This window comes from Eretmochelys imbricata, chromosome 4 (assembly GCF_965152235.1).
Source record: "Eretmochelys imbricata isolate rEreImb1 chromosome 4, rEreImb1.hap1, whole genome shotgun sequence".
In the NCBI taxonomy this organism is placed as follows: Eukaryota; Metazoa; Chordata; order Testudines; family Cheloniidae; genus Eretmochelys; species Eretmochelys imbricata.
Window position 1 is genome coordinate 58,443,918 of NC_135575.1, and position 15,566 is coordinate 58,459,483.

General features: G+C 45.8%; 1 protein-coding gene across 2 annotated transcripts; it reads left to right on the plus strand.

The window, feature by feature from the left end:
* Window positions 1-11,419: 11,419 nt before the first annotated feature.
* On the plus strand, window positions 11,420-12,926 carry POU4F2 (POU class 4 homeobox 2). 2 transcript variants are annotated; one of them, XM_077814460.1, is made up of 3 exons: window positions 11,426-11,513; window positions 11,610-11,658; window positions 11,987-12,926. In XM_077814460.1, exons 1-3 carry the CDS (start codon window positions 11,426-11,428, stop codon window positions 12,924-12,926), a joined length of 1,077 nt encoding a protein of 358 aa, XP_077670586.1. The 2 variants fall into 2 exon arrangements, with proteins under 2 accessions (XP_077670585.1, XP_077670586.1); XM_077814459.1 differs by having other exon boundaries at window positions 11,420-11,650; window positions 11,985-12,926.
* Window positions 12,927-15,566: the final 2,640 nt, after the last annotated feature.

Sequence of the window (15,566 nt, forward strand, 5' to 3'; positions counted from 1 at the left end):
AACAAAAAAGAACTCAACAATAATGACATTTACAAATAAAAAATAGATGTAATGACCATTAAGAGACACATTCTAAATTTGGTATGATTTGCATCTGAGGGACCTCTACACTTAACTATTCACATACTGCTAATGTCATGTTCCAAACTTTCTCCATTCAGATCCACTTGTCTCCAATATCTGTGATGGTAGATGTCCAAAGGACAACAGCTGACACCCTTGAGAAGGGAGGCTAAGTGGCTTAATACCATTTTTCCTTCCCTCTGATTCTGGGGATTGCTGACAGCCTCAGGTGCAAGTTAGTGTAACCTCAGGACTGCTTTAATTTGCATTAATAGATAATGGCCCCAAATTGTTGTTCTGCCAGCCAGGACCACCAAAGCACATCACATTCAGTCCTTGCCCCCTTTCTGCACCTAGCCCACCCCAGAACACTATTCACATCAATGTGGGCTAGGAGGTATTTATGTAGGTATTATACTAAGGGAATCTTCAACTGCCACTAGGAGGCAGTTTTACACCCCCTTTGTATCAAGAGAATTTAAGATGGGTGGAATATCTGACCTTAGAAGACTTGTAGGCGATTTAAAGAACACAAGGTAAGACATTCAGCTGACACAGTTTATACTCCTCAGATGTGTAATTGTAGTCCATTGGGGGGAGTGGCTCCTCCCCTTCTGGGTCTGCGGGCGGCCAATTCGCCACTCTACGTCTCCGGGGGTCGCCTGACATGGGGAATCAGCGGGCGATGGGAGACGTGGGCTCAGGCCTGTGATCACGGCAGAACAAACACACACAGTTATGGAGCCTGAGGTGGGTGGGGAGGCAGCAAAGAGTCTCTGGCTCAGGCCTGTACTCAGGCTGGGCAGCAAACAGTTGGGCCTCCTAGCTCTGGCGGAGGGCTGACAAGCACAGGCTTCTTGCCTAAGAGAGGGGGAGACTGCCACCCATGGGTTGGGGCAGCAGGAGGGACGCAGGCCCACCCACTCCACTGCACCACTCTGCCACAGCCCAGGGCCCTAGCAGTGGCAGAGCGGTCTGCCACTGTGTCAAGTGGGGATCCTGACCGCAACACATTGACTCGGTCGCTGTCAGCATTACAGCCAGACAGGAGTTGGCTACCCCTGGGCCACTTCCCAACTTCCCCTCAGGGTGTACCTGGCTCTGTAGATGGTCGCCTGTTGTCGGGGAAGAAGGCCTCTGTCAGTGTTTGCAGCTCCTCCGTGCTTGGGTCCATAAATGGCCCTGGTGGTCCTGACCAGTCCTCGGCTCCCTCAGGGTCTGCAGCAGCCTACCAGCTCTGGAGCTCACAGGAAGCGTCTGGCTCCTCCAGCAACTGCCTCCCAACTGAATTCTCCAGCATGCCTTTTATACTTCCTGTCCTGCCCACTAACTTCCAGCAGGAGGGTTGAGCATGGTGTGGCTCGGTCCACCAGGGTTCAATGAGGGGCTCCTCCCACTCCATGTCTGTGGGCAGCCAATCCGCCCCACTACAGTAGCCAATAGGAAATTGTCTGATTGAATGTGTTTTTAACAGTCTTTCCAATGAGTCAGAGGTACAAATGCAAATCTTTCATTCAGGCTTTCCCTGTAGGATTGTAGTTAAAAAATTGCAGCAATCCATTTGTGATAGTAAGTATTATTATAGGAGTACTGCTTTCATTCTAGAGGGTCCTTTTCAAATGTATATAATTTCCTCAAACTTTTACCTTTTTGGCTGAAATTTGGCAGGTTGTTCTAAGCCAGGGAATGTTGTTTTGGGGGAGTTTGTAGGAAAATGGTCCAGCCAATATCAAGACTGAAGAGAGTGAAAAAATACAATTTTACTATTGTAAAAAAATGGTGCAACCTTCTTTTGAAAAGCTCTAGCTAAGACCATGGTAGATACTGAACTTTGGCAGTGATATAGTCTCTAGGATACAGTCATGCCTTTGAATGATCCAGTGAAAAATCAATATTTTTCTGAATTATAACAGTTTAAAAATATCTTGTGCATAAGCCCTGCCTTTTTGTTATATTTACATTCCATTGGTATACTCTGTGTGTGTGTGTAATCTGGAAAATGTCCACTAAATAGATGCCCCCTCAATGTTCTATTGGCTTTGCACAGGTATACATAAGAAAGTTAAGTGGAATTTCGTGCTTACTATATAAATGTGTGTGGAATATGATCTGTGATGGTACATATGCAAGAAGATGCAAGGAGAGATGAGAATCAGGCCCCTTTATATTCAAAATCAGCAAGAATGGAGTCATAATAAGAGCTACACTTTGATTTTTAATATTTTTGTTAAATGATCCATGAAAGACCAGAAACTCTTTATCTGAGGCAGAAGATAAGGCAAGGGAGGAACGTCTATGTCCTGATTTATATAAAGTGGGTCTATTGTGAGACTCTTGTTCAAATTTCAAACCTTCTGTATAGGCTCATGTATGTTTCTTTTGATCATTAATAGTAGCTTCATGTCTGTGAATGTCCCCTTTTGTAATCTTGTCTTTATCTCTGAAAAATAGCAGCGAAGTTTGCTTTCGTACAGAGTCTAGTTACCAGTATCTCTGAAAATAACAACTAACATAAATAAAACCAAAGAAGTGGGCTTTTGTTACATTTAAGGATCTGTGAGAAATAAAAACAATAGAATAGAAACAAGAATAATAACGGCTGAATTTTAAAACCTTCACACAGAGATTTTTGAAAAAGTTCAAGCAGATAATGTACAAGAAGCCACTGAATGGCTTGATATGAAAAGCCATTCAATAAAGAAACAAAATAAAGTAAGTATTGGTTTGTTGGTGCTAAACAGCTAAACAGCAGAAAAAAAGACCTTGCAAGGATAACCGTACAGTTCCTGGCCTGCCCAGAACTGCGCTGAGATCAACAGAACTTCACAGAAGCATAGGTGGCTGCCTGCATGGCTCCCTGTGCAGGATTGGGGCCTACATTAAATATAAAATATAACAGATCAAGCAGGTCAAGCCAAGACTAATGTAAGCCATAGAAAGTTCTCTTTTTCCTCACTACACACACCAGAATCCATTCTCCACACAGGCTCAAACACCCCACCTACTAGCTCCCGCCTTCCACTCTGGGAAGTAAATCTGGAGACTTTAAACTCTGCATATGTATAGATGGAAATCTAAGAAACATACATTGAGGCGAGCCAGCATAAAACTGCCAACATGCAGTCCTTGCTTAGTTTCTGATTAGCAGTCAGCTCACATTCTTATCACACGAAGAATATTCAGCCTTCTTTGTCTAAAGTGTTGAGTGGTTATGAATAGTAAGGATAGGCTATCTGTAATTATTTTTAAATTATTAATGATTTTGTTAGATCCCTTCACTTTTACATTACATTTCTGTTAATGTAAGTTAAATCAAAAAGTACTTCAGTTTCCAGGCAGCTCCCAAATGTATTTTTCATTCTTTCATAACATTACTTCAAGTTCTGTGATAAAGTTCTATGCTACTTTATATCTATGATAAAGTTTGGCTCGGAACAGTCACCATTCCAAAACTAATGAACTCAGAGGCTATCTGGTTGTGTAGACCCTCATCTGTCAAGCTGGACGATAAATTAGAGGGCCATTCTTGCACTTCCAATTAATACACTAACTGCAGCTATACAAACCCTAATCATAAAAGGACTGTGGCAGGATATCCGGGGTATCATCAGACACTAGGGCAAAGTTTAACAAAGCGGCTACTTACTTTGGTGGCACTTTCTATTAAGTTTGTGGGACTGGAGTTGTCCTTCCAGGTGCTTCTGATCAGAAAATCTTTGCACAGTGTTCTTTTAAGAAAAACAGAGACCATGAGGGTTTGGGGGAGGAGGGCAGAGAGAAATACTGTACATAACACTTGTAGCATCCTTACCACTGAGAAGCACCGTTAACCACATTAGATACTGAACTGAATAACTCCAGTATAGAACGTTACTCCTCTCTGAAGAGAAACAAGAAACAAACAAACAAAAAAAGCAAAAAGTGTGTGTGGGGGGGGCACCCTTCTTTTAATCAATGTTTCCACCACCAGGTGAATGCTACTTTTTGATAGAATCATAGTGCAAAATCTCCATGAGAAATATTCCGCTCTGGTGTGTACTTAGACCCCGTTTCCAGAACGGGTAATCAGCCAACACTGGGTTACAAATAAATGCAAAAACGGTAAATACACACACACACACACACACTTAAAAGAGGGCAGAACAAGAACAGATTCAAGAAGGTTACAGTTGCAAATAAAGAGTGTAGGGCTGAGTACAATAATCAGCAATGTAAATGCAAATACAACTATTGGACGGTGTGGGGGCGGGAGGGGGGGAGAGACAGAGGTACAGAGTTAAATGCATGCATTCAGTACAAACTCTACTAAAAATGACTGGATAAATTATGCAGAGGGATTTCTTTCAAGTAATTACGTTTCGATTTCTTGCATTTATTTTAGTGCCAGGAAGCACAAGGCGCCATGGATTGCAAAAGTCTCCATTGATTGTTCCGTGCGTTAAGTTTGATTTCGTGACTTGACTTAACTTTCAAAAAGGGTAAACACGCCGGCTCTGGGGAAGTCAGGAGTTGGCTGCCAAACAACCGCTGCCGAGGGCTTAGAGAGAGGGAGACCTCCGGAAGTTTCCGAACTGCGAACCAGTGCGGGAGAGGTAGGAGAGCAGGGCTGGCGGATTGAACGTGTCTCTGCCTGGGGCTCAGTTTAAGGACACTGAAACGAGAGTTTCCTCCAGAAGTATAAATCGCCAGATCCCTTTCTGGATAGTTTCCCTTTCGGGGGCGTTGGTGAGATGCCGGGGAGGGGGCCCCGAAAGGGGCGCTTGTCCTTTGTGAAATGCCAGTTCTGCTGGGGCAAGGCTGACGCTTGCCAAGGCGTCACCGCCCAGAGATGCCAGCGAGAGACCAGACTAGTCTGACACACGCAGGAGCCACCTTCTCCCCCTGCTTGCAGGAAGACAGATCGTATGATGGAGCGGGGTTGAGCTCCAGCCCTTAATACAGACCCCTGGGCCCACGAGACAGTTCTAAAGGCATAACCACCCTACCTCTGGAGGGGAACAGACACTGGAACAGACACAACGCGGCGGAGGGGGGCTTTGGTGTTTTGTGAGGGACATCCCCCCACCCCAGCCCCAGCCCAGCGTTTAGCGCGGAGAGATTCATTCCTTTCTTAAGGGCTGCGGAGAGCTTCACCCCCTTCCCAGAAGCACAGGGGAAAGCTTCGCCAAGCACCCACAGCATCACCCCGTTCTCACAGGGCCAGATCTTCCCTGTTAATTAGGACTAGACAGGTTCACTGAAACGGCTTGCAAGCTGCAGTGTTTTCAGGTTATATTAACCTCAGCCACTGACTGAGGGGCAGCTTGTGTCTGAATACATAAGCAGAAGGCCAAAGGGTTGCCGTTTGATGTTTAGCATTAGAGACATGCTCCAAGGATCAGGGAATACAATTCATGAGCCTGCCTCTTCTCTCGATCCGGTTTTACAGAGGTGTAACTTCGCTGATATACGCCCGTGTAAATGAGCACCCAATGAGTCACCCCAAAACCGTGCAGGGAATTGTTTATTTAATCATGTTCCTGTATATAAGTGGCCTCTGTAATTGTTATACAATTATTCCTGCATTTTATGCAAATAAGGTAACTGGACTATACAGAAATAATCACTTTTATTTAATTTTTCAACAAACTATATGCTGTTTGGCAATCCCTTTAGTAAACCCTAGGTGCTGGGTCTGAATATCTGCCCCATGGAACCTACAATGGGAATAAATCGATCTGGGAGAATCTCTTTCCCTGACAACAGCTTTGGAGCATATCCTGACCTCAGCATGAACTGGCCACAGCATTTGCCTGAGGTATCTTGGCAGAAGCCTTCATTGATTGCTCTTCACTGTGTGGGGCTATTCCATCTGTGCTGAAGGGTCTTGCGTTTATTTTCTACTTTCCAGATGAGCAGGGAAGAAAAGTGCATCAACCGATCTGCTCAGTCCAGGGTCCTGAAGGGAGCTTTTGCCATTCTTAGTTTCTCTTACTCGCTTCCATGTGAACTGTCATCCCTTTGAAATTTTATCAGAGCACTCCTGTTAAGGTGCTCCGTATTAAGGGAACGGAAACAATGTGTTTATCTTACTAGATCACTTTAGACCGTATTGGTTAGCAAGGTGTTAGCACTGAGCTTGTCTCCATACTAAAAGAAGAAAAATAAAATTGAAGTGTAAAAACAAAAAAGTGTGAACATTACTATAAAGCAGAGCGAAAAGCAGCTGCATTTTCAATAAATAAATACGGTAGTTATAGCCAAACTCTGTTCTGTGCTTAAAACAAGGGTAGAGTTTCCGTAAAGTATATACTGCATCTAAATGGATTAAAAATTCATACAACGCATTAGGTTCAGTAAAATATGAATGCATTGCTTTAAATTTTAATCATAAATCAGAACGTGGATCCATGAGAGGCGACAGTGATTTCTCCCCAGATGTCGGCGTGGGTCAGGATATGAAAGGGGACTCTAATTTTATTTAGGCAGTCCATTTGTGTGCAAAGCCTGCTGAAAGACTAATGGCATTTGAAGGCTTGCGAGTGCAGCCTTACGCTTTCACCAGCAGCTTTGTCATTACTTGGAACAGGTACATTTTATGTGTCTGCATCTGGCTGAGGACAGCGGCAGAACTTATAGTCAGACAAAGAGGCCGGCATGTCCAGGATCACCTAGGGTGATCAGGCCTTTGATATGGCCCTATGGAATCCACTTCTTTTTTGAGTTTATGAATTTGTTGTACACTTAGTGATGTCATTGTCGTCATTTTTATTAATTATTAATATAATAGTTAATATTAGTAATATTGCATTAATTTCAGGTAGATCAGGGATGTTCACCCAGTTGGACTCTAACACTGGCCTCCACCATTCCCACTAAACTTTCTGTTATTTCCCCTTTTTAGAGGTACTGGTATCCTTGCTTCAGAGTTATTGTTCGAGACAGTGACACCCGTTCATAAGAAAGAATGAATATTAACTGATATCCTTCCCCTTCTGAATATGTTGGTATTCTGGACACTTCTGTAATTAGCAGGAGATTGCAAACTACAGGGAAGGATTGCGTTTTGTTTGCACAAGTGTCAGTTCTATGCGCTGCTTTTCAGTTGTCACATTGGAGAGGTAGAGGAAGAATTGGAATAGTATAACCGGATATTTTTATTTGTATTTATTTATTTATTTACTTATTTATTTTATTTAATAAAAGCATAATTGTTTTCCGATGAGGTAGCGAAGACTACCGCATACATGGGAATTATTATACCAAGATAAAAACATTTAATGTCAACTTGATAAATACATTGTTACAGAGAAGAGTGTTGCCTGTAAATAAGTGAAAGCTGAAGATGGCTCTAAATTAAAAACACAAATGTAGTGATATCTTTTCGGCCCGCCTCGGGCACTGATGGGTTTAAATAATTTTGGTCAATCAATATAGCACCAAACAAAGTTTGCTTTGTTGTTTCACCAGTGGTCTCTTTATTTCATGGGTATATTAGAATACCATACTTACCATATGAAGTGGTGATAAGTGTTTAGCATTTGGAGATCAGTTGTCAGTTGCTATTAAAATCAAAATTAATTCATATTAACGATATGCATTCTCAATTCTCCCATGTGACAACATACATTAAAACAACTATTGCAAGTAATTAAACTGAATGCAAAGATGTTAAATTTATGTTTTTAAAATATTGCTAGTATAAAAGTTCAGTTAAGAGTGTTGAGTTAAAGTCCTTGCTCTAGTAATGTTCATTTAAAATGTTGGATTAATGTTACTTTAAATCTAAGCATTTTGAGAAGTAAGATATTTGCCTTTTATTTTGTTTCCCCCTTAAAACTCAGCGCAAAGCCAAAATAAGATGTAAAATGTGATTATTGTTTGGGAGTTTGAAGCTGTAAGACAAGGATGGCGAAATTAAATTTAATGACTCTGGTGAATTGACGTTTTTGCCAACTATTTCCCGTCACTGACGTTCAGTTCTTTCTTGTAAACTTTACACACTATACAATGAAAGTACAAAAATATTATCTATGGATTTTATTAGGCATTTGAGATGCTCAATAGTTTCGGCTAATTAGACAAACCGAAAGCCTTTTGAAGATTAAGCAAATTGGACAACCCTTGTTAATTAGAACATAATTTAAAGTTTGAAATTATATCACTCATGAAGTAGCCTAATTAGTATGACGATATGTTAATAGCCTGCTGAGACACTAAGCACAGAGGTTTGGCATGAACTCCATAAAGGCTTGCAAGAAAATTCTCCTTCCTATGTTGTCATTAATAAAAGATTTCTATAGACTTCAGCCTTTCAACGGTGACATACAATTTATAGTACACACAATGCATTAGCCCATAGTGCTGCTCAATTTTTTTACTATTATGAAAACTAATAAATTCGTCAAGCTGAATTAAGCATACAAATCAGATGAGGCATAACAGATTACATATTGAAGCGCTGTGTCTCCCGAGCCTAAATGAAATTTCAATCTAATAATTCCTTCCTGGCCCGGCTATAATTTGTTTAGAGATGTTGTTCTACTTCTTTCCAAGCGCTATTCGCACCATAATTAAATGATACTCAAGCTTTTAACTTTGATTTATTTCATTTCTCTGAGCTGGCGACAGTGAGAGCTGATACGGTGTAATTTTTTTTATTTCCTTTAAAATTACCAAGTCTACTGTTTAGGTGAGAAATTAAACACCTAAGCACTTATTTGAATCTCCTGATGCAAACAAAAATTCATTGAAATAAACCCGTCCACATTAAATAAAGGGACTTTTTATTTATTTTAAAAGGGAGGTAAGCATGAAGTTGGCAGTACAGATGAGTGGATGGGTGGTTTTTAATCACAAATCCCAGTTTGATATAACGGGGAGTACCCAATGTCTCCTGGTGGTATCTGGAGGAATCGGGCAGCAGGGGGAAGGTGCAGACGGAGGGATGAGATGCCCATGCTCCTCACTGCTTGTTTTGGAAATGTAGGGCCAGATCCTGCTCTAATGTGATGTCAGTGCTAAAAGTCCTGGTGTCTTCAGAGGAAGCAGCATGGGGCCCTTATGGAGCCTCATGATAACGGGCTGCAACAACATATGGGAAAGCAGGGTGGGAACTCCTGCTCGCCACATGCTCTACCCGCTTCAGCTCCTGTACCCGCTCCCTCCAATACCAGCTCCAGCACCTGCTACCTCCAACACAACCATCCCCAGCTCTTGAATGCTCCCCCAGGCTCAGGCACCAGCTCCCTCCTGCCTCGGCTTCCTCCAACACCAGACCCCCATGCACCAGCTCCCTGATTCTCCAGAACCAGCTCCAGCACCTCTCCCTCCAACCCCAACTCCCCCAGGCACTGGCTCCTGCATCCTCTCAGGCGACCCTCGCGCTCTGCTAAAGCTAAAGAGGCTGTGGAAGTGCTAGAGACAAAGGTCTGAGGGAGCTGGGCGGGGGAGGAGGCAGCGCCTTGTTTGCAGGGAATAAAAGTGCGTCCGCTTCAGAGAGAAGCGGCTGGGCACAAAGTGCTGCCAAAGTGCCTGCGTGACAGGATAAAAATAGGAACAAGCGGCGGTGGAAATGAAGATAAGTGGAGCTTGTGCCAGCCTGTCTGGGTGAGGGTGGGGGTGTCCTACTGCATCTGCGCAGCGCAGGCTCCCTGGGCACCCCGCTCCCTCCTTTACTGTGGCTAATGAAGGGAAAGGTTTTCAAATGGATCCAGACCAGAGACGGGAACACTTCCTATACACCTTCCCCACTCACAACAAGTATCCCCCCCACTTCAGGTACCCCACACACACAGACCCTCCCCCACATCAGGTACCCTCACCACAGCTCCCCCCCACATCAGGTACCCCACACAGAGACCCTCCCCCACATCAGGTACCGCACACACAGACCCTCCCCCACATCAGGTACCCTCCACACAGCTCCCTCCCACATCAAGTACCCCACACACAGACCCTCCCCCACATCAGGTACCCTCCACACAGCTCCCCTCCACATCAGGTACCCCACACACAGACCCTCCCCCACATCAGGTACCCTCCACACAGCTCCCCTCCACATCAGGTACCCCACACACAGACCCTCCCCCACATCAGGTACCCGCCACACAGCTCCCCCCCACACCAGCTACGCCCCCACACATCAGGTCCTTCAACACAGCTCCCCCCCCCCACATCAGGTATCCCACACACAGACCCTCCCCCACATCAGGTACCCCCCAAAGAGCTCCCCACATCAGGTACCCCACACACAGCTCTTCCCCCACACGAGGTACCCTCCACACAGCCCCCCCACCAGCTCCCCCACACACCCACACTCCCCATGTACAGGTATATACACGCCGTACATACATCCCATTCAGACACTCCATACAAACACACACTGTCTGTGCAGACACTCCATACACCCCCCCCACACACACACACACACTCTGTACTTACACACGCTCAGATACAGCCCCCCTACCCCCCACCTCACACCCAGATACTCTCTGGCGCGCCATATACACATCCCACAAACGCACACTCCATATATCCGCCCATACGCGCGCTCTCTCGCCATCCCTAGCCTCCCCCCGCCCGCATGCCTTTTCGCTCACACCCCTCTCCCCGGATTTCCACCCCCACCGCTCTTAAATATTTGCCCACACATACTCGCAGGACGCATGCGTCCACATCGCCCCGGTCTCGCCTCCATCCAATGGGCGAAGAGCGGCGAGAAACAGAGGGAGAGAGAAAGCCTCACAGCCCAGTTCCAGTGATGTCTCTTCTGCACAAGGCACCTGCCGGGCCAAGGTGCGCGGCAGCCGGAGCAGAGGCAGCACCAGAACAATAGGGCGCCGGACTCCCGCCTCCTCCAGCGGCGCGGGGAAGGGGGCTCGGAGCCGGGCGAGGGCCAGGCGCAGACTAGGGAGGAGAGCGGGACACGCTCCGCTTGGGGCTGGTTCGTGGCTCGGCGGCCCGGAGAAGGGGCTGAGCCAGCGGGCTGCAGCAGGGAGCTTGCCGCCGGGTGGGTGGGAGGGCAGGCGAGGGGGACTCCTGGGGAGCGGAGCAGGGAGCCGTGGAGAGGCGCTCGGAGGGCTGGGCGGGGGGCGAGAGGCAGAGAGGCACCCGGCGCCCAGGCGGGAAGCGGAGCGGTGAGTTAGGCAGAGGCAGAGCTGAGCGGCCAGGCGGCTGGAGGGGCAGTTTGCCGACCGGCTGCCGCCGGACAGGAGGCGGCGGAGGCTGCACCGGGGGCTGAAGGAGGAGAGCGAGAAAAGCCCCTTGCGTCCCCGCGCCACCTTCCTTCTCAAGGCGGCTGCGGCGGCAGCCTCAACTTCCCACCTCCTCCCTCGTCTCCGCTGTGGGCTGGGCGGGCCCCCCACCGCCGGCGAAGATGATGATGATGTCTCTGAACAGCAAGCAGCCCTTCAGTATGCCCCACGGCAGCGGCAGCCTGCACGAGCCCAAGTACTCGGCGCTGCACACCGCCTCCCCCTGCACCTCCGCCGCCGCCGCCCCCTCGGCCAGCTCCCCCAGCAGCACCAGCAGCGGGGCAGGCAGGAGCAGCACCAGCACCAGCACCAGCTCGGAGGCGATGAGGCGAGCCTGCCTCCCAACCCCTCCGGTAGGCACGTCCTGCAGCAGCGCCCGCTTTGAGGCACATGCCCGCAGCCCCCTTGATCTGAACGGTGTTTCTTTCATGCCTGCCCAGCAAAACACCCAGCACCCCCCGGCTCTCTTCCGCCTTATGCATGCAGCGGCCCTTGCCTTTCCTATTAATTTTTATGACCTAGGATGTTGCATGTGCCTCGTGTTGTGTGTGTCTCTCTCCCCCTCTCCTCGTTCAGGCTCTCTCTTTTGCCATGCTGGGGTTGTGTTAATGGCCCAGAGGCGTGCAGATGCGGAGGGAGGGCGATCCCCTGTTGACAGTAATGTGTGCCTTCTATTTGCAATTGCAGAGCAATATATTCGGCGGTCTGGATGAGAGTTTGCTGGCCCGCGCCGAAGCCCTGGCGGCGGTGGATATAGTTTCCCAGACCAAGAGCCACCATCATCACCCGCCTCATCACAGCCCCTTCAAGCCGGACGCTACTTACCACACCATGAACACCATCCCTTGCACCTCTGCTGCCTCCTCCTCGTCGGTTCCCATTTCCCACCCGTCAGCCCTGTCCGGCACTCACCACCACCACCACCACCATCACCACCACCACCACCAGCCTCACCAGGCTTTGGAAGGGGAGCTTTTAGATCACATCACCCCGGGGCTGGCGCTGGGGGCCATGACCGGACCAGACGGCTCGGTGGTCTCCACGCCAGCCCATGCTCCTCACATGGCCAGTATGAACCCTATGCACCAGGCGGCTCTAAGCATGGCCCATGCCCACGGGCTGCCTTCTCACATGGGATGCATGAGCGACGTGGACGCAGATCCCCGGGATTTAGAAGCTTTTGCGGAGAGGTTCAAGCAGAGGAGGATCAAGCTCGGAGTGACCCAGGCAGATGTGGGCTCTGCCCTGGCCAACTTGAAGATCCCAGGGGTAGGCTCACTGAGCCAAAGCACCATCTGCAGGTTTGAGTCCCTTACCTTGTCCCACAATAACATGATCGCCCTCAAACCCATCTTGCAAGCCTGGCTAGAAGAAGCAGAGAAATCTCACCGGGAGAAGCTCACCAAACCAGAGCTCTTCAATGGAACAGAGAAGAAGAGGAAGCGTACCTCTATTGCTGCACCTGAGAAGAGGTCCTTGGAAGCCTATTTTGCCATCCAGCCACGTCCTTCCTCGGAAAAAATAGCAGCCATCGCAGAGAAACTGGACCTCAAGAAGAACGTGGTCCGGGTCTGGTTCTGTAATCAGAGACAGAAACAGAAACGAATGAAATATTCCGCTGGGATTTAAAGTCTATGGGAGCTTTTTTTAAAAAAAATAAAAAATCGGCAACAAGACACACTTTAATATTTCTCTATAGTGAGATAGAGGGACAAACACAGAGAGACAGACAGAAAGACCGACAGAGAAAGAGAAACTGTCAGTCTGCCAACCAAGAAGTAAATTGTCAAGTTTAGGAAAGTTCCCCTTGGACAGAACGGCTGCTTGTTCAGAATGACAGTATCAAACAGAGACTGGCTTTTTGAAGGCAGATAAGAAATTCTTTTTTAAAGGACCGAAGACGTATCAAGTAAGATTTGTTTTTATTATTAAAGACATCGCCCGTGTTCAAAATTTAAAAGTACACTTTGCAACTATTTTTCAGAAAATAGATTGACTGGAAACTGAAACTTTAATCTAGAGTTGAGGCTATACCGCGAGAGAGACATCTCAAAAGTATTTTGATTTAAAAAAAATGGCAGTTTTTTCTGCATTTACACTGCGTATTATAAATATATATATATATATTTTTACTGTGATTATTATCCTTTCCTTCGCTGAAGTTATTATGCTTAGGAAAAGAATTGATCCTGCTATGTTCACTGATCTTTAAAAGCTATTATTAGATTACTGCAAAACAACCCCTTGTAAATTATTAATTTTATCTGTCCAGCAACTTCATTCTGTGCTCATTCTAATTAATTACACCTCTTTAATCTAAGTCTTGATAAAAGTAAAAAAAAAAAAAAAGGTATGGATAGTGAAAATCAAATACTTTGTGTTGATAGAATTGATTATCTGTAGCTTTTTCCTTCTTATAAAAATATCCCTTTTGGCCATCTGTAAATTGTCACCTGAAACTAAAATATTTCTCTGGCCAGTATTCTTATTTGTAAGGCGTTGGCACTCTATAATAGATGTCCTACATTATTTGTGTAGATTGATTCACTGTCCGAGGTGTTTGTTTACTGCGTTACATATTTAATGGGGATTCCCATGTTGTCCCCCCCCACACACTTCTAAAGCGAGAAAAGAAGTGGCTGAATAGGTGACAGTGTGGCGTTTTGTTGTTTCAGGGTTTGTTTTCATCACAATATTTGTCCTTCTAGATTTCTAAGCTATATCACAACTGTGTTCAGACCTGATCGCTTTTTATTTACTTTAATTGCAATACTTTTACATTGAGGAGAATCTTTTTTGGAGGTTTGTTTGTACAAAAGCCAAACTTAATTTAGAGAGAGAGAGAGAGAGAGAGAGAGAGAGAGAGAGAGAGAGAGAGTGCACTCTTGTAAATTCACATTATTGGTACAATTCTTTTGAGGAAAAATGAAAGGTACTTGAACTGTGGTACCTATATGTATTGTAAATATTTCATTCGAATTGACACACATATAGATATATTCTTACAGATTTCGCTGTATTGCTGTTCTATTTGAGACTATTTGAAGTCTTAAGTTCTGTATATGATACAATTTTGTTGTTTTTGTTAATAGGTTTATTTATTACAGTAATGTATTAAGTTATTTAAAATGTTGTTGAATTGTCTTTCATTAAAAAAAGATTTTAACGTTTTATTGGGAAAGTATGTTTGCTGTTTTTTTTTTCATTAAAAGTCTACTACTGAATTTAAATTGCTTCCACATCTCATATATTTTAAAGTTGAAGTGGGAGGACTATTTTGATTTTTTAAACGGTTTACAGCTCCTGCCAGCTCTTCCTTTCAGGCTGGATGGTGGCTGGATCATCTTTATATGTCTGATCTGGTATTTATCAAATGGAAAGTGAACTCATTACCCGATTTTTTGGAGGCGGGAGGGGGTAACCCGTGAGCCGATAGTGTCCTTGTGTTTGCCTACCTTGTCAGACAGTAAAACACATACCTTTATAGACACTGTTGGTCTCCAAGGATGTGCTGACTGTTCCTTTCCAGGCAGCATTGCAGAGCTTCTGTGTGGCCTGCCATATAGCCAGATAAATAGTTCGCTAACTGCACAGTAGAATTTACTAAGCAAGGATGGTGGAAAGGAAGCTGGGGTGGCCTGGAGATGGCTATTCAATTAACCTGTCTTCTTAGCTGGGCTCTGGGAGTGATGACGAGGGCAGGCTGGGTCCCAGGAGCTCAGCGCCAGAGCCGCAGTGCCCAGCACAACACACACACACACACACACACGAGGAGGAAGGGCTGCCTACTTACCTACCGGCGTTTCCTGTGGCATTTATTCTGGACCAAAGAAGTCCGAGGAGGAGATTAAAATGTGGCGCCATTATGCTACTTGCTTATTGGCTAGTACAGATCGATATTACCAGTCACAAAGGCAACAGGAACAGTCAGCGAAGTAATAGAAATACTTTAAAATTAATAGTATGGACTGGCATGGTGAAATGCGTTTAAACGCAACCGTGTGTAATCAGTTTCATGCCTATAACATCTGCCATGGGGACATGCATACGAATTTTAAAATGCACGAGGGACTAGCAGGGGGGAAAGATCAGATATAGGTGTAGTTCAGCCCCTTCCCCATTTGAGAGGCAGCCACAGATTGCCCTGGACCAAGAGCGTTTCTTGTTTAGCAGGACAAATTAAAATGTGATGGGATGAAAAGATAATTCCGAAGGTGCTATATAAATACCCTCCAGAACTAGCCTGCCTTGTACTACAGAGAACGGATT

Bases quoted from the DNA above. Each gene is read 5' to 3' on its own strand.
- POU4F2 (XM_077814459.1), top strand. From the start codon at position 11,420: ATGATGATGATGTCTCTGAACAGCAAGCAGCCCTTCAGTATGCCCCAC. The intron at 11,651-11,984 runs GTAGGCACGTCC...TTGCAATTGCAG, and splicing joins CCTGCCTCCCAACCCCTCCG to AGCAATATATTCGGCGGTCT.